Here is a 19,636-nt window from a genome sequence, read left to right on the forward strand (position 1 = left end):
TTTCTGAGGAATGTTTTTAATATAAACAGAGAAATTTGAGTCTTACACATCCTCTCTCCTCTGTGTACGCTTCATATGAGTCAGTTATGGTAAATCCTGTTTTATTTTAGTAATTGCTCTTCTCTTCTTCATCTTGACTTACATCCTGTTTTTATTCTTTTTACAGCTTTTATGATTGCTTTGCAATGAGTTTCTCCTGTGTTCTAGTAGTCCATTACTTCCCAGGGTATTTATAGTCCAGTCCCTCCTTCACTCTGTTGTCTGACAGGAAGACTGACAACAGTCAGTCAGGATAACACTCCTTCTGTTCTCCTGTTTTGTTTGAGCTGATGTACTGAGTTCTCTGTTTTACTGGAGTTTTTGTAGTATTAAATCTTTGAACTTTGTTCACACGTCCTGCATTGGCTCCTCATTTTGATAAAACATAATCCTCAAAAAAGTTTTCACGTCATTGTTGAGAAGTGAGCCAGCATAGACTTGCTGTGAAATACCTATGCGGCCATTTCAGGGAAAAAAGACGTGTATAGTATTTTTTTTAAAAGAGGACAAATTATTTTGAGTGTATGTAGATAATTTTTTCAAGATATTAAATAATAAAACCCATGATTTCCACATTTTCTGCTAATGCACCTAAGGGGTATATTAAAAAGCATATTCAGCATAGCCTGGCTTTCTTTGCATCAGGTGCTTGACAAATCCTAAAAATCCACACACACTTCCTGTAATGAAGTGGAAATCTGTTTAATTTTGGCTATATGAAAATGTAATGCATCACTACTAAATGCATGCATTATAAATTCTTTGGAATTCAACACATATAGTTTGCACATCTTTAACTTTACTTCATACTTTACTTTGATAGCATTACTAACACAAGAGTTGCCTGTATAAAACCAATTTCCCTCACTGGCATCACTATCACACTTATTTATGGGGAAAAAATCTGTGAAAAAAGTCGTTTTAGTCTAAAAATCAGAACATAACCTGCTCCAGACCAAGTCATGTGTTCAGCAGGTTACTATAGTCATCTAAAAGCGAGCCACCATTGTGTCACTACAAACTCTGGCTTTAGGCTTTCTAATCCCTTGCTAACTAATTAATCTTCAAAGTACACCCCTGTAGTAGAAATATGACTTGTTTTTGTCCAAAACTCAAATGTCTGGCAGCATTTGAAGTCATGTCGTTTTTATAGCAGCATCCTGCTGTAAAAACTGTGCCGTTTGATCAAGACATCAGTGAGAGCAGCAAAGTTACATATATAATGTAAAGACTATAAAACACACGCTTGTAGAGACCCGAGTTGTGTAACTATTTTTTGCACGGACATACACGCACACACATGCGCGCGAGCACACACACACACACACACACACACACACACACACACAGGATGACTTATTTGAACCGACTGCAGAGAAATTTCGATACAGAGTAAAAAAGCTGGAGTGTGAAATGCTTTTGGAGCTGGAGAAAACTGGGAGAGATCTTTCCTCAGCTGTGTGTGTGTGTGTGTGTGTGTGTGTGTGTGTGTGTGTGTGTGAGAGAGAGAGAGAGAGAGAGAGAGAGAGAGGAACCAAACTGTACATTTGCACATTTGATTTGTGCTTCAAAAGCCACACTGTGCAGCACAGATAAGGTTTTGAAACAAGCCATCTGATCCAAGCGTGCCTTTCAATCCCACTCTTGGAAAGACACAAACATTTCTTTGCAAGGAATTAATCTGCCCTCTGATGTGGAGGGTCGCCGAGCGGAAAGGACCCTGCTGTGCTGTGATGAGCCTTTGATGGCAAAATCATCACTCCATCATTCTCTCAGTCATCTGCTGAGCTTGTGAGACACCCAGCAGACTGAGGTGGACTAAGAGCATAAACACTGAGGGAAGAGGTCGGTGAAAGATGGAGACAGAGGGGCACGGGGATGGATAACAATATAAGACAGAAAAATCAGACCAGTGGCAGTAAAGAAAATCCCATTAAAGCCAGAAAAGAACAAAAGTCAGCCCACAGGCCACCCTTTCTGTCAGTCATGTGGTGTTTCACACAGCAGTCATTCACTCTGTCAGGCACCTCATCAGTCTCTCTGTCAGTCAGTCACCTTGTTTGTTACTTTGCCACATCATTTGTCTGTCTTTCAACCTGGCAGTCACTTGGTCATCTTGTTTGCTGGTTACTCAAAAAAAACAGCTAATCATTTTTGGCTACTCAGCTAGTTGGTAAATGCTTGAATGAGTCAATTGTTTAGGCAGTTATTATTTCATCAGGTCACTTTTTCAACAAATAATTTAGTTCAATCATAATCTAATCTGTCAGTCTGACATTTGGAATATCAGACAGTCAGCTGTCCCTTTCAGACCGACACATCTCCATTTCTGTGTGTGCTTTGGTCTAAACACAAAATCACAGAAACCAATTGGCAGACAGAGATGCAGAACAACAAACAAAAACTGGCAGTAACCCACCTGATAGACAGAGTGATAAACAGGCAAACAACCAACCAGTCGCATCCAAAAACACACATATAAGTCTGCTGCTTTACAAGCGTACAGCTTTATAACGTAGCTAGAGTCATTGTGTGCTCTGGTCTAAAGCAGTCTGGGTTGATTTTACTGGTTGTGTGCTGTGCGGCCATAGAAAGAAAGAGAGAGGGGCCAGTGGGAGTGAGAGAAGCATCTATCAGCACTGTGGTGTGACCCCGATCTCACACTCCCCTGACTGTGTTTGGACAGATGGATCATCACTGCACTACTCACATTTGACAAACGTGCTTGTATGTGAGCCTGTGTGTGTGTGTGTGTGTGTGTGTGTGTGTGTGTGTGTGTGTGTGTGTGTGTGTGTGTGTGTGTGTGTGTGTGTGTGTGTGTGTCACTGTGATGAATACAATGCTGCCGTTTATTCAGGAGCCTATTCATTATGTATAGTGCAATTTAACCATCATGAAGTCCCCCTCAGACAAAATCAATAGTGGTGTTAATATGATCCTCTCTGCACTTGTTACTGCAGGAAGACCTCAATTGATTGGTTAGTTAACACCTCAACTCCTAAAATGCATATGCAGGTGTCTCTGTATATGCACTGTACATATGCATCTGAATGCATTATTTCCTGCTTTTACATTTTGCTGCAAGTGATTTATCTGCATGGGAAATTATTCATAGCATGCTGTCTTGAACAGTGTGTTTTGTACAGGCATAAGAGTTTCAGTCCAAGACCATCACAGTTAAATAGCCTGCGTAAGATTTCAGTGGATTACATTTTCAGTTTAATCTAAACAAGATGTGACATGATATAAATTGGTGAGCTCAGGAGTGCTGCTACCTTTGGTGCTACCTGTTTTCCACTGTTCCCAGCTAACTTCCTGGTGTCTTTAGCATTTAATCATTCATTTAATGTAGAAACATGAAAGCAGCACAATCCCCACAATTATTCCTTTAAATAAAGTGGTTGCTGGACGTTGATGGGAGTGATGCAGGGCTAGAGACCAGTCAGGGACCCCTTGAAGACCACTAAAAAGAAATGTGTATTTCCTAATTGGAATATTCCCCTACTTGCAATAGCTTTGATTGCTACCAGTTTGCCACAGTCACTCATAGTTTGCAGTTTGCATTGCAGTTTTTCAAATTTTTGCTCCCACTCAGCTAGTAGTTATCAAATCTTTGCAGACAAGTCGGCATCTTTCATGCAAACGATGAGACTACAGCAATCTGCTAGTGATGAAAGCGGTTCCAAGGCGGTTTTTGGTGCAGCACCCTCCAGGAACCACTTACCAACCAGTTGGGGAATACGCATTTTTCCCCTCACGACCGATTGTTGTATCACGTCCAATATGGCGGTATAACCTGAGCAACATGTGCATGATGTTGCATAAGAAACCTCTTTTGAAGCATAGAAGATGCCAGCTTTGTGTTCCATGAAACCTGGTTTCAATAAGCTAAAGTGGCAATGGCAAAAATACACAGCTTCAGGCTTCTCAACAGGCAGTAACCCACCCACTTCACTAACCAATAGGTGACATCCCAGTGATTATATCAACATTTTCTATACAGTCCTTTGAACTTTACCAACGTCCACAGCTTTCACTATTTTAAACCGATGCTCCAGTCGTAAATATGATCAATCTATCTTTATTAGTTGGCTATGTACCACAGGCTTTTAAGATGGCAGTAATTAAATCATTACTTAAAAAGTCATCACTCGACCCAGCTGTCTTAGCTAATTATAGGCCAATCTCCAAACTTCCTTTTATCTCAAAAATTCTTGAAAGAGTAGTCGTAAAACAGCTAACTGATCATCTGCAGAGGAACGGTTTATTTGAAGAGTTTCAGTCAGGTTTCAGAATTCATCACAGTACAGAAACAGCATTAGTGAAGGTTACAAATGATCTTCTGGACTCATCTCTGTGCTTGTCCTGCTAGACCTCAGTGCAGCTTTCAGTGCTGTTGACCATAACATTTTATTACAGAGATTAGAGCATACTATAGGTATTAAAGGTACTGCTCTGCAGTGGTCTGAATCATATTTATCTAATAGACTCCAATTTGTTCATGTAAATGGGGAGTCATCTTCACACAAGGTTAATTATGGAGTTCCACAGGGTTCTGTGCTAGGACCAATTCTATTTACACTATACATTCTTCCCTTAGGCAGTATTACTGGAAAGCATTGCATACCTTTTTACTGTTATGTAGATGATGTCCAGCTTTATCTATCCATGAAGCCAGATGGTACACATCAATTAGTTAAACTGCAGGAATCTCTTAAAGACATAAAGGCCTGGATGACCTCTAATTTTCTGCTTCTAAATTCCAATATAACTATTATACTCAGCCCTACAAACTTTAGAAACATGGTGTCTAACCAGATACTTTCTCTGGATGGCATTACCTGCAGTAACAATGTGAGAAATGTAGGTGTCATTTTTGACCAGGATATGTCCTTCAATGCACAAGCAAATATATAGGACTGCTTTTTTGCATTTGTGCAATATTTCTAAAATTAGAAATGTCCTGTGATGCTGAAAAGCTAATTCATGCATTTATTACTTCTAGGATGGACTATTGTAATTCATTATTATCAGGCTGTCCTAAAAGCTCCCTGAAAAGCCTTCAGCTGATCCAAAATGCTGCAGCTAGAGTACTGACAGGGACTAGAAAGAGAGAGCAGATTTCTCCCATATTGGCTTCTCTTCATTGGCTCCCTGTTAAATCCAGAATTGAATTTAAAATCCTTCTCCTCACATACAAGGTCTTGAATAATCAGGCCCCATCTTATCTCAAAGACCTTATAGTCCCATATCACCCCAATAGAGCACTTTGCTCTCAGACTGCTGGCTTACTTGTGGTTCCTAGGATACTTAAGAGTAGAATGGGAGGCAGAGCCTTCAGCTTTCAGGCCCCTCTTCTGTGGAACCAGCTCCCAGCTTGGATTCAGGAAACAGACACCCTCCATACTTTTAAGATAAGGCTTAAAACTTTCCTTTTTGATCAAGCTTATAGTTAGGGCTGGATCAAGTGACCTTCCCTCCCTTGGTTATGCTGCTGTAGCCCTAGGCTGCTGTGGGGTTCCCATAATGCACTGAGTGTTTCTTTTCATTCACCTCTTTTTACTCTGTTTATACACCATTCTACAAATAATCATTAGTTATTATAAATCTCTGGCTCTCTTCCACAGCATGTCTTTTGTCCTGTCTCTCGCCCCTCACCCCAGATGACCCCCCCTCCCTGAGCCTGGTTCTGCTGGAGGTTTCTTCCTGTTAAAAGGGAGTTTTTCCTTCCCACTGTTGCCAAGTGCTGCTCATAGGAGGTCGTTCTGACTGTTGGCTTTTGATGGTTCTCTGTGATTATTGTAGGGTCTTTACCTTACAATATAATGCACCTTGAGGTGACTGTTTGTTGTGATTTGGCGATATATAAATAAAATTGAATTGAATTAAACTGTGCAGTGTTCTTACACGACTCTTGAATAACACAAAAATGATTATCATCCAGTTTACTTTAAAATATAATTTTGAATATGAATTAACCTGATAACTTCAAACACATGAAGTACATATTTACTCCCTAATTACAGTAAGTATACAGTGAAACTTTAAATTCCTTCCATTTATCAAATGCCATTTGCTGAGCAGTCCATGACAGGACTAAGGTGGTAATTATAATAATGTACTTTCTAATCAGGAAGACTGAAAAACAATTTATTTTTGAACTTTTTGAAAGGTTGCATTGATATTAACTCACACTTCAGCAAAAGCCACTCTACTTATATTTTGACTCCTTCTGTAGCTAGCTAGATCCTTAAGATGAGAACCATGTTTTCAAGTTTATTGATACCTACACTCATGAACCCAATCTAGTGAGAGAAATATAAATGGAAAAAGGATGCATGGTGAGTGAAATTACTCAAGCATCTCAACAGCATCTACTGGAAGGAACAAGAGGTTGCTGCACACAAACACACACACAATTATCTTGTGTGACATTATTAAACTGCCAGTCAGATCTATTTACTTATAATTGAAGATGCCTGGATGCCTTTCCAGATTGTCCCAGCCCACTTTAACCTCTGCCCCTAATTGGGTTCTGCTGTCATCTATTCATGCTGCATAGTGGCCCATAAATCTCAAACAATAAGGTTGAACAACCTGTGAGTTCCTGCATATCAAAACTGGGGGCAAGAAAAAAAATCCACATCATCATCATCAGTTGCTTCTCTGAAGCAGAGTATTGATGAAAAGTGAGAGATATGTAGATTTCTCTTCTACCAGTGGTAGCAGGGAAGTAAGTAAAATCACAAACTAGGAAAAGTGAGGATGACATGTCACCCTACTTCCTAGAAAAATTTCAAAATTGCTAAAAGGAACATATACTTCCCTGGCTCTCCACATACATTTCATATGACAACAGCATTTACACCATGTTAAGTTTTTATGTGACTTCTACTCCCTCTGCTCTGTGCCCTGAATATACCGGGTGTTATCCATCACCAGGTCCCAGGGTGCATTCAGTGTGCTGTAAATGTACTGGCCGTGTACATGTGTTCTTGTGTAGGATTGAGAATAGTAGTGGGTGGTGGTGGAGGCTTGTATCAATGCCCTGGAGATGATTTAGAGTTAAACCACCAAACAGCAGAGATCTCTTCCAGTTTTCTCCCATAGGACAAGTCAGTGGCTTGTGGTTCGTTAAAGAGAAAATAGGATCCACCAGAAATCACTTCAAGTGAAACAACAGTTTAAATAGTTTCTCTTTAAATAATGCAGCTGCTTATGTGGTCATAAATCAGGTTTCTGTGGGACTTTGAAGTGACACATGCATTTTTTAAATTTACAGCTTATAAATGTTTATAGCCTCTAGATCTTAATTGCCTCGCCATGTAATGACAGGTTTTCACTGGCGCTCACTTTCATTTGAATATACAGAACTCTGCATAAGTCTTAAGCCACCCCTGGTTTCTTGTATCATGTTTCCATGGAGCCACACTTTCTTGTTCCTTTTTTTAAACGTGGTCTTGAGCAGCAACAGGCCTTATAGAGTGATGGATTCAAATCTGAAATGTTTGGTTCAAACCATAGTCAGTATGTATGCAGGAGGTCAAGAGAGAAGTACAACAGTGAGTGTCTACAGCCATCTGTAAAACACGGTGGAGGTGCTGTCACAGTTTGGGCTGAATTTTAGCCCAAAATCGTGACAGAGGTGTTGAGGAGCTTGTCAAAACTCATGGAGTTATATATCTTCAGATTTTGATCCATCATGTGCCCTGTTTCTCAGTATTTGCTGTGGTGTTGTGTTTATTAAGTATTCTAGTATATGGTGGGTTTACCAGACCAGAGAAATAAGCTGATCCCAAACCCCTGAAAAGGCATGCCATTTATACTGGTACACAAGAGGGGACAACACTTAGTGGAGGGTATGAAGTTATGGCATCAAGGTACTGGAAGACAATAGTGGAGTGGAAAGATCAAAGACTTTTGCCTCTTTCCCACCTATTTTCTACCTATTCAGCTGGGGTGGCAAGCGAGGTGAGTCGAGCCAAAAATGTGACATCAACAGACTGCATGCCGCTGATTGCCCAGGCAGTGACATCACTAGATGAGTCATGAGAACGACTCCTTGATAAGAATCAAACACGCCATTTTTGAAACCCAGCAACAAGAGAAATGGCTACACACTGACCAGCACTGTGGTGCTCTAGATGGGTGGGCAGCTGCCGTCTGGTTAAAGGTATTTCAACTAGGAAAAACAAAAGATTGTTCAAAACAAAACATTCAGAGGAGTCTTTCTCAATGTTCTTCATCAATCCTTTTGCTTTTTATTTTGTTGTCCTCGTACCAGTATAAATGCCATGCTGTTTCAGTGGTTCGGAGTCAGCTTACATTTCCAGACATGTGATGCCATCTGGAAAGCATCTGATTGGCAATGACTTCATTTTTCAGCATGACAATGATCCCAAACACACTGCCAACGCAGTAAAAGCATACCAGGATAGAAAAAAAACACTCAGTGGTATTTTATCAGTCGTGGATTGGCCTCCCAGAGCTCAGACCTCAGCATTATTGAAGCTTCCTAAAGACTGCTTAAATAAATTATAAGAAACATTGCCTAAGAGAATTCAGACTGTGTTGAAGAAAAAAGGTGGTGATACCAAATATTGACTTTTAAGCTCGTTGGAAATGTACACACTCCATTTGTACTTTATATACTGTATTTTCATGTATGTTTGCATACATGTTTCAATAAATCATTTCAGCTTTTTCCTCATTTTCCTTAAAATTTAAAGAATGAGGGGTGGCTCAAGACTTTTGCACAGTACCGTTGTGATGGAAGATGTCATTCAGTCCAGATGTCAATGATAAGGAAAACAAACTAAAGGCTCAAAAGCCTTCACTTGGATAAAAATAATGATTCATTTTCACTTAGTTAATTGTTGTGTGTTCTAAAATTCAAGCTGAGTTGCGCACCATAACTTGCGTTATGAAGCACTGTCTTGAGCAGGTTTGTATTTTGGTTGAATCATACATGAGGATGCACTTACACGTGATCAGCTTAATGCGCATCCCCACTACTGCAGTGTCCAACAGATGAATTATACCACATGGGTGCGTACGCCCACACACCTCAGAGCACCTTGAGTGCATATTTTGCCTAGAAATGAAAGCAAATTCAAATTTTAACATCCTGTAAATCAGTAAAACAAGGAGAACGCATGACACAATGAAGAAACAGATAAACAAGAACGGTTACACAATAGCATAAATTTTAAAAATAGCATTACAAATTGTGCTTAAATGAGCTGGTGGAGCTTTGTTTTCTGTGTGTGTGTGTATGTGTGTGTGTGTGTGTGTGTGTGTGTGTGTGTGTGTGTGTGTGTGTGTGTGTGTGTGTGTGTGTGTGTGTGTGTGTATGCAGAGTTGTTTGAGATGACGGGCGGTTATGTGCGGGATTGTTACAGAGGGAGCGAGGCCAACAAAGGGCACTCAGCCTCAACCTGCTGGCCTTGGCTTAAGCTCCTGTCAGCTAACCCTCTGTACGGGTGTGAATGTGTGTGTGTGTTGGAAACCAGCAAATATGCTCAGAGAAATCCATGTGAATAACAGAGCCCTTTTAAATCTCTGACCACATACACACACAAGACTGTAAAAACATCCATAATCTCATTTCCTAAATCGAGTTCACCTCTGTGCCCAGAAGATTATGAAATATTTTCTCTAAGTGAATGCAGGCAGAAAAGGCCGTGCGAGAAATGACAAGAAGAATGTCCAAGCTTGTAGACTTGCAACAGGTAAAATGGCTTTTTAGTGGGCAAAACATTGCTAAAGACTGTCAAAGAAACTAGCAGACGAAGAAAAGTGCCATGTAAAGAGACAGGTTGACTAAAGCAAAATTTCAAAAGGGTGCAAAAGCTGACATGTGAACCGTTGAGACGAGAGGAAAATGGAACAGAGAGAGGCAACTGGCACTGGATGTCACTTGCTTTCCCTGCTGTAGATGACAGGTGTTTTACATTACTCTGTGGGTGAAAGCAAGCCATATATCTGCACCGCCTGCACCTTTACACACTGGACTAGAGAGTGAATTCCATATCGCCCCCTCGACCGTGGAGCTTATTCATGCACACTAAGGGCAGAGTAAACTTTTCATTCAAGGAGAAAATGAAATAATACCACCACACTATCGGCATTATGGTTTTCACTTGAAAGCAGGAGTAGGTGTCTTATATTCTACCCCACAGCCACTCCAAGCTTTCCAGCACTAAGGGGGATTCATACTTCACAGAGAAGTGGAGCTCTGTGGAGAACAAATGTTCACACCACTTCTTTCTTAGCTTGCATACAGCATGCAGGTTTTTTTTTTTTTTTTTCCATATTTAGCTTTTTTCCCACAAAGGACACAAATACGCACTTTTTTTCTTATTTGCAACCTACCATTCATACTAAATCAACTGTGCATGCTCTAGAAAATACAATTTTTCCACTGGCTGGACAACAGATGAAAAGCCTATTTCATATGCAATAAAAATAATAAGAATGTACCACAGGTTCAGTTGTTCTGTTATGAAATCTTAAAGCAATGCCTTCCATTACTTGTACTTCACAACTAAGCTCATGAGTATCTTTGCTCACTCCACCACACATGCTGCTCACAATGTCATATACAGTCAGGAAGGCTTACTCCTCCGCTGCGCACAGCATGCGTCTTTCTTGGTAATAGCATCGCATAAGTGATTAAAAAGTAATGATGTTGATGGTCTAGACCGCTCATCAATTCACCCCCACAAAGAAAGAAATCATGAACAATTGAGTTGTGCAAACTGCTCTGTTTTTCGCACAGCGAATGACTACAGGACGCGTGAATCTGCTGTGTGCATTATGTAATAATTACATCCACATATTGGAGGGTTAGGTTGTGAATAAATACATGTCAGATTTGCAGCAGCTATAGGGTGTAATTGAGCCACGAGGAGTGCTGCGCTGCTCCACGTGCATATCAGTCACAAAGGCACAAAAGCAGTGATGAAAAACACATGAATATCCAATTCTTCCCTTATGATTAAATACAACAAAGGTCCTCCGCAGTGAAAGCAAAGACCTGCACAAAGGGCACTTAATGTCAGATATTAGAGGACACACAAACACTGCCCTTTGGGTGATAATGCACACTATGTCTGACTGACCACAGTGGTGTCAAAAGGTGTGAGAAAGTGAGGTCTCGGTGCAGACGAGCACCCTGCTGTTTCTCAGCAAAAAAAAAAAAAACCCTGCACACTTTTCCCTGCAAATCTGTCACACTCTTTCTTCTTCACACCTCAGTCCCCTGCTCCCTTTTGGTAAGGATTTATATTTGCAGCTTTTCATCTCCTGGGGGGACTGCTGGGTGGTGAATGTAGCAATACAGAGGTGCTGTATAAGATTTTCAGCACATGGATCAAATCAAATGTGAAATAAACCTTTGTTTAAACTCAGATCTATCTCTTTCCCCTTCTGTCTCTCCAGGTGTGTCTCCCCAATGCTCTTGGCCCTTGAGGCCTGAGGAGAAGTGAGCCAAGCCCAGGCCCCCAATGGGACGCCCTGTCATCCAGCATGCACTGCTGCTGCTGCAGTGCATGCTGGTCCTACGGCCTGGAGGTGTGGCTGGTAGGAGAGGGCCAGTGCTGTTGCCTGAATCACCCTGTTACAAGACAGAGCACCCACTCATACCACACTCAGGTAAGTGTTTTAACAAATCCACGCACGCACGCACGCACACTGTTGATGTCATCAGTACGACTCATTACATTTTTTTCCTCCCTTCATAATTATATGAAATTTTCTCCTCAGTTATTTTCCCGCCTACACTCTTTGCAAGGTTAAACTTGTAAACCATATATGGTCAGTTTCTGAACTGTTTCATTAAATCAGTTCTGTTGCTAAGAGACATAATCGCTCACATCACTTTGATTGCAATGAAATTGATTAAGAAAGTACACAAGTAAAGGACTTTGTTTGTTTGTTTGTTTGTTTGTTTGTTTGTTTGTTTGTTTTGTCTATTTTTAGATCAGGAAGTTTGCAATTAGCTGCTTTTCTCATACTTTTATGGTATATTATTGTAATTATCACTCTTTAGAATACATCGCCTTCACATTTGATGCTTGGCAAGTTTCAATCTGTTTAAAAATGTGCAAAAATCATGTGAATCAAATGCATTCAGCGCTTTGAAAAACATTCAAATCTGCAACCCCGGAGAGCAATGAACCTAAACCTTTGATTATGTTACAGACATGAGGTAAGCGTACTTTTAAAGTCTAACTCAAATTTAGTAGATTTAATGTGAATTAACTGTTTGCCAAACCTCTGCTAAACAGTGAACATCCAATTAAATCTTAGCAGCTGTAATTAGACACTTCAGGCCTGTCAAGCTGTGGATTTCTCCACCACTTTTAATGTTATTTAAATGCAGAATGATGCTGCCTGTGGTGTCATTTTTTTTGTGCTTTTTTTTTCAAAAATGTAAAAGAGTTTTTCTCTGCTCTAATGTCTGCTTCCGTCCCCAGCTAACCTGGAATATACAGTGTTAGCCTTTAGGTACCCTATAGGGTGTGAGTTAGGGTTTGAGTTTAACAGGGTTTGAGCATTTGGATCAAAATAAAGTTGTAAAGTTGTCTGTTAGAAGCAAAGGCAAGATTCCACAATTAAAAAACATTGTAAACATAGTATAAAAGATGGAGGTAGCTACCATGATATCACACACTAGTATTTTGAAACCAGCCATCACAAGAGCGATGGGTCTGACTGTGAAACTGCACGGTCATTGGCTAAAAACTTGTCAGTCACAAGTCATTAGCTAATGAGCATACCCTGAATAATCCTCCTTTCTGAAAAAAGGTTTGCCCAATATTTACAAAATAGCCTGAATTTTTTATTCAGTGACCCAAGATGAGTTACTGGGCCCATAAACTTAGCAGACAAGTGACATTAGCTTGTCCGCATTTTGGAACGTGTGAAAATTATGGTGACAATGTAGGATCAAGTGAATCCTACATCCCACAAGTGAAGTCAGCAACCACCGATTGCTAGGGAAAAATATATATTCCCCTACTTCTCTAGCAGATTGCTGTGGTCACCCATAGTTTGCATGGAACACAACAACTTGCCTACAAACACCAGCTACTCTCTGAGTGGGAGCGAAACTGAAAAGTGTGCCTTTTGAAATGTGATTGCGCCAGTGCTGAGGCACAACTTTTACTTTGAAGTTTTACTACTGCTGGGTTAGTAGTTAGCAAATGTTTGCAGACATGTCAGCATCTTCCATGCAAACGACAGGCGACTGCTGCAATCATGCCACCGATCAAAGCAATCATTAAGAGGTTTCTAGTGCAGCAGCCTCTTTGTGAGAGATTTCGTGTAGTGACAGACAATAACTGTCAGGATCCACTTGCTAACCAGTCGGGGAATGCATATTTATTCCTTGTGACTGGTGATGGTAATGTAATAATATGTACTGTAATAATAATCTAATACGGTGGATGACTCTCCAACATGTGCCTCAATAGAATTGTAAGTCTTTTTTCACGCCCCCTGGTGGACAGTTAAAAAAGAATGCAGATTTGAAGCATTTCGGTGTTGGCTTCACATTTCAGACCCATTAGAGCAGACATTAGAGCAGAGAAAAACTCTTTTACCCAACAGATTCTGATGGAATTTTTACAATCTGGTCACACAATGATGAACAACAGAAAAGCCTAATGCAAATTCTGTTTCTGTCCCCTTTGTTACTTTAATGAAGTACACCAGAAACATTCAAAAGTCAAGCCCTTAATTAACCATCTCTTAAACTTTTCCAGACAGTTCTCATCAAGCAGAATTAACAGTCATCAACTAGCTATGTGTTTTTTTGTTTTTTGTTTTTTTGTCTTTTTCAGATTGAAATCAAGGACACATTGTTTAAAAAAAGAAAAATATCATAATTAATACCTTTAATACATTTACCACAATTGAAATTTGCAAATTGCAAATGTGGTGTTCGAAAAGAGGACTGGCAGCAGTTCACAAATTTTTCTTGTTACCTCCTGTTGCAAAAATCCAAATGTAATCTGCAAAAAAATAAATTTTTTTCTGTCTAGGAAAACTTCTCCTCCTTTGTTACCTTCCTCTTTGCTCTACGAGGCAGACACTGTCTTCGTTATGTGCCCTTACGACACGGCTCTGCAGTTTTTAGATACAGTAAATTCTGCATCCGATTTCATTGCCCTCACTTTCTATCATACTTTTCTACTGAACAACTAAACTGTAATGAAACACTGAATCCTAGTCGACTCTAAGTATCAATAGCGATCAATGCGGTCCTGTCTAGCCACTGTGAAGCAGCAAAATGTCATTGAGCTGTTTTCATTACAACAGAGCCCCAGTCAGATAATCTCATAGCCTTCTGTCTGGCTAAAATTGACTGGAAGACCAAGGTCACTGCATGTGATCCACATGCATGCAAAGACTCATATTCAGAATAACCACCCACCTACAACCCTGATTCTCCCTCATGCTGTCTTTCTTCCCAGTCTTTGTCACATCATTGTTAGCCGAGGTGGTGCTCTTCCCTCTGCACCAATTGAGTGCAATGATGATGACTAACTGCCCAGCTAATGCAGTGCGTTCATACCTTGTGCTTTCTGCATGAGGAGGATCAGACATCAGCTAGTGGGTCAGCTGTGGTCAATGTGTTTGTGTTCTCTAATGTACCAGATTGGCCCATTAAGCTTCAGCGGGTTAATGCTTTGGTTGGAATATGGGAGCATTAATAAGAAGGGTCGACATTTTAGTTAGCATTCAGATACGGTTCAGCAGCACAGAGTCTACTGTACTGAGAAAGAGAAAGACAAGTGAAGAAGTCTTTAGTGAGTGATTAGCTGTGATGATACAGTTGCTTCTTAATGCAAAGAGTCTTTAGAGTTTCTTTGGGGAGTTGTTAAATAAAAGTAGATGATGTAGAGTAAAAAGTAAAAGGTTGGCTTACCAAATTACAAAATCATTTAAAGTTTTAACTCCAGTGCTCTGGATATAGACTATACTTAAAGTATGTTATCATTTTGGCCACAGCCATGCAGGATTTTTGGTAACCATATTTTGATGAAAGGATGGAGTGCTAAGATATCAGCTCACAGTAGCACACTTCCCACCACCAAAACCTATATGGGTGTATCACGCAGACACAAATACCTGCTAATGAGTGCTTCTTAACATAGAAGTTAAATACTATAATATTGTGCACCAAAACTGAAGCAGCCTCGGACAGTCTGTTACTACAATTAACCACGCAGCAGCAAGCCATATTATCTGCTAGATAATTGCACAAACTTCACAACACGGTCGAGAGGTTTAGTTCGGTGACTCAACTCATCAGAAGTGAGGCCTAGCAGACAGCTGCCGGCAACAGCTGCTTGCGTCGGCGTCAACTTGTTAATTAAAGTAGCTAAATTACTAACTTTAGCTTTAATTTTAAAGACTAATTTATTTAAATGTAATAGTACCAGGCTATTTATGCTATAAAGTTGGACATTTCAGCATGAGAACCTAAGAGGACTCGCTCTCTTTTGGAGTCTTTTTCGAGTGGTCGCTCAGGGAACTGGAGTTTTTGGCACTTTAGGTTGGTTCATTTTTTAGCCATGGGAATTGGCATTTGCAACCGTGTTTTACTGGAACAATTTAGCAACACAGAAGTGGTGTGTAGGAAAACATTTCTGTGGAAAAGTATGCTATATAATTATAGTTTTGCAGCAATTAAAATTCATTATATATGGACATTTGCAGCTAAATGCTGGTTTGTGTCATTAGTATTGGTACATTATAGCAAACAGATTAACTGAATTAGCACCAGTGAAAAAAAAACAAAAAAGTGGACAAATGCAACACTTCTAACACATGTAGTGGAGTTAAAAAGATCAGCATGTTTCTTTGCCTCAAGTGTCTCTGACTGTTAAAGGGTCTGAGCTTCCAAACTGCTTTAGCCCCCCTGAGAAGTTTAAAAAGCACTCTCCACAGCTACACGGCTTCCATGTAATATATCTATTGATCAAGTCTTGGAAGTCTTGGAACATGATGTCCATCTTATCCTTAATTTTTATTTTGGAGAAGAAAACATCATGATTCGGTTTACCAGGGGAGTCAGAACGAGTTGAACATTTCTCAGTTTTCCCCAAGTCGTGAGTCTTGAGGTGGGTGGTCACAGGATTTAAATTAAAAGTGTAAATCAAATTTTGTCTCACCTGCAGTGTTTTTTTTTTTTTCCTTGTGTGTGAGTGGGTTAGGCCGTGTGTGTGTGTTGGGGTACATAAACACTCAGTGGCGCTCATGTGCAGGCGGACCTGTTTTTTCATAAAATGGGATTGCATTGATGTAGTTCCATTTAAATGGCTTGTAAAGCCTGCTGCAGCCTTGTTTACACATCAGCTTTGTTGTAAAGCTTTAAAGTTCTCTAAACTTTTTCACTGCAGCCATGTGGGGAAAGAAAATTTGCTTTAAGTACAAGTTTTCACGTGAAGTTTTATCACTGAACTTTGATTACTTGCATTTCAGTCCTATTTATTCTCACCTCGTGTAAGAATCAGCACATTTGCAAAGCTGCTAATTCCCGTGGTCCCATGAAGATGTCCATTTATCTTTTCCTTCACATTTATAGTTATTTCCATTTTGTTTTTTTAATAGCTTTCCTTCCGTGCCCTGATTGTGCAGTTCAAACACATCTCATTGTGCAGGATTGTTAAAAAAAAAAGAGGCTGTACAAAGCTTTTTAGTGACTGCAAAATTACAGTCCATGCTTTTTTGCAATAAAAGCAAAAAAACAAACAAAAAAACAGCTATGAGTCATTACCAAATATCGCAAGCATATGTATATGAGCACAGACACGCATACACATATGCATAGACTGTGTGTGAGGGAAGCGAAGCCTCTCGTTAAACCTATTATCATTGTCTTTTGTGAGTCATGGTGCTCCATGTAATATAATGTAATCCCTGGTTGTTGTGAATAAACAGTGTGCAGGCTGCCATGACTCCTCTTTAGCCAAGCTGGGAGGACTACAAACACATTAAATACACCCTTGCGGATCACAGCAACCTAACTGTCCCACTCAACTCGGACGAACAATTCCCTTAAGAACAAACACAGACAAATGCATAGAGGTTTAGAAAGAGTCTAGTGTATGGCAAGTTAGCATTTCATGGAATACTTTTATTTGGGTAGGAAGACTGGATGCTTAATATCAAGCTACAACAAGGAGAATACAGATTGGAAACAGGAATGCAGTCACTCTGGCTCTGGCCACACTGCTGCTGGTTATAACTAGTCAGACATAGCCATAAGAGTGATATGGACCCCCTAAACTTTGCTAACTAACTAGTCCTTCCAGGGCCAGCAGTTAACACGTGTGGATTTTACTCTGATTTTCTTTGTTTTCTATATTTGCAAACCAAATATTTTAGGATTTTGGCCATTAAGACACTGAGATATTAAAGTTAAACAATTTTCCAACATTAGAAGTTAATCTGTAAAATGAAATATGACCTGGTAGTAAATACATTAGTGGGTTATCTGGGCAACTAGAGCCTGGAATGACCAGACCATCAGCTTCAAAGTGAATCGCGATGGCGCAGCTTCATTTTATGGTAAGAAGAGCTAGAGCTGTTTTTGGCTCCTCACTTACTCACAAGGGGTCATACGCAGCATGTAGCTGCACATGTGACACAACCGCAGATGCATGTATGACTTATGGTAGTGACTTGTCAGTCCTACAGTAAGTTAGACACTGCATGAAGAAGATTTGACATGCATTTTCAAAGTATTTACCGAGGTCAGAAAACAAGAGAATAATGGGGACATTTTCTGATACACTTGTATACAAGTGTATCAGCCCTATTTTTGGCCCTATTTTTGCAACTATTTTTGCAACTAAAGGAGTCATTCTGTGCCAGTCATTAGAGAGAATGGAGATTTAAGGATGTGCCGCATTGCTTTTTAGACACAGGCTTTTTATATGCAGCTCTACTGCACCTGCATCTGTGGCTGTTCAGCTCACAGAAAAACATCCCATGCTCAGCTGGTAAAAAAGGAGTTAAAACAGAGCTCAAAGAGCGGTTGTGACCCATCACGAGAAGCCAAGGTCAAGGTTTGTCTGAGTGGGTTCCAGTGACAGCATTTCTTTCTTTCTGTGTGATTGTGGCCTGACAGTGGAAGGGTGTGCCTCACATGGGTTTGACCCCACTGGGGGATGGTGGTTTTCTGACTTGGCACAACACTTGGCTGACAGAACTGCTACTGTGGTGCAAGGGTGCTGTAGTCTAAAGACTGCTTTCTGCTTTGTGTGGTGGTTTCAGAAATGTAGGGTTTCAGAAAGAAAGTACACCATACAGTCCAGCAGCAATGCTCCAAATGTTTACCCGAAAGGTACGCTTGCTGTACTTTCACAAAAACAGGTCTGAATATAGGTCCAATGTAAGTGTGAGCCATTTATAGGATTACTTTAGCAAGGGTGATTTTTATCCCCGTTTCTAGAGAAGGTTATGTTTGGATGCCTGACCAAGAATTCGTACTGTTATTGTAGCACCGAGCCCCTGAGATATACTGTATTAATAAAGTGTTGTATTTAACAAGTGTTCCTGGGTGTAGGCTTGAAAGGCTTTTAAAGGTTATAAACAGTGGTGTAAACAATGTCTTCACAGGCCAAGCTGAGGGCCATGTCTCTGTGGAGTGCAACGGCCTGACTTGTTTTACAGCCACAAACTGAGCTCAGCTTTTATCATCCCCAAACAGCGAACACATCATTAGACGGAGGGGAGTGAAAGCAAGAAAATAAACAAATGGCCTCATAGCATTCATAAATGCAACAGGCTGCAAGTCGTGTCAGAGATGCTTTAATTGGTCATTTGGGGATTTATTTTAACGTTAAAAGCCTACTAAGGTCTTTGGAGCTTAACATCCCTATTAATGTCCAAGGTCAGGTATGTATTAGCCATGTTTTACTTTAATGGATGACAAGCTGCCTGTGGAATGAATTTTTATTTATTTATTTATTTTGGATTAGTACATTTTTTCATTCCTCAACTGCAGTAAGAGTCCGACACGTCATTGCTATTTGTAAGTGTTTTCATTTTGTATCCCCGAGCGGCCTGAAGAGATTTGGTCATCTTGGTGAAAGGACTTGTGTCTAAATACACATTGGATTTAAATATTTTAGTGCACACTTATTTGTGGCTTTACTGTGGTTTGTTTTGCATGATTCACTCACTGCCCCGGGGCCACAGCACAGCAATGGGATTTGAAGTTATAAAACTTCTAGCTGGAACTCATGCTTGTTTTTGCCTAAAAAAAGAAAACACGAAGGAACCTTCGGGCGCTGAACCGTGCACGAAGCTCTTAAGCACCCTTGCCTTTTCGCTTTGGATTGTCGCCAACCGCACAGGTGTTGCCTCTTTGACTGCGTGGACCGCTCGTTTCCTCGTAACAACTTGAACAAATAGTTGCCATTCTCGCTGCAGCGCCATTACCGCAGGGCCGCATTTAGAGCGAATTGGCTCTTCATTTATGCGAGCGCCCACCGCCACACTCTATTTACACCACTCACAGAGAAACCATTCATGTTTCAGAATTGGTTCCACATGTTGCCATTGTTGTCAGCCTGGC

The 19,636-nt window shown here is 40.3% G+C and overlaps 1 protein-coding gene across 1 annotated transcript in view; it reads left to right on the forward strand.

Annotated features, from left to right (window-relative positions):
• Positions 1 to 19,636, forward strand: part of sema5a (sema domain, seven thrombospondin repeats (type 1 and type 1-like), transmembrane domain (TM) and short cytoplasmic domain, (semaphorin) 5A) — a 137,063-nt gene that overhangs the window by 30,229 nt on the left and 87,198 nt on the right. Inside the window, exon 2 of the mRNA XM_030757311.1 lies at positions 11,482 to 11,694. Coding sequence (XP_030613171.1) covers positions 11,547 to 11,694 — 148 coding nt within the window. The 5' untranslated portion in view covers positions 11,482 to 11,546. The remainder of the gene's footprint in view (positions 1 to 11,481; positions 11,695 to 19,636) is intronic.

This window comes from Archocentrus centrarchus, chromosome 20 (genome assembly GCF_007364275.1).
Source record: "Archocentrus centrarchus isolate MPI-CPG fArcCen1 chromosome 20, fArcCen1, whole genome shotgun sequence".
In the NCBI taxonomy this organism is placed as follows: domain Eukaryota; kingdom Metazoa; phylum Chordata; class Actinopteri; order Cichliformes; family Cichlidae; genus Archocentrus; species Archocentrus centrarchus.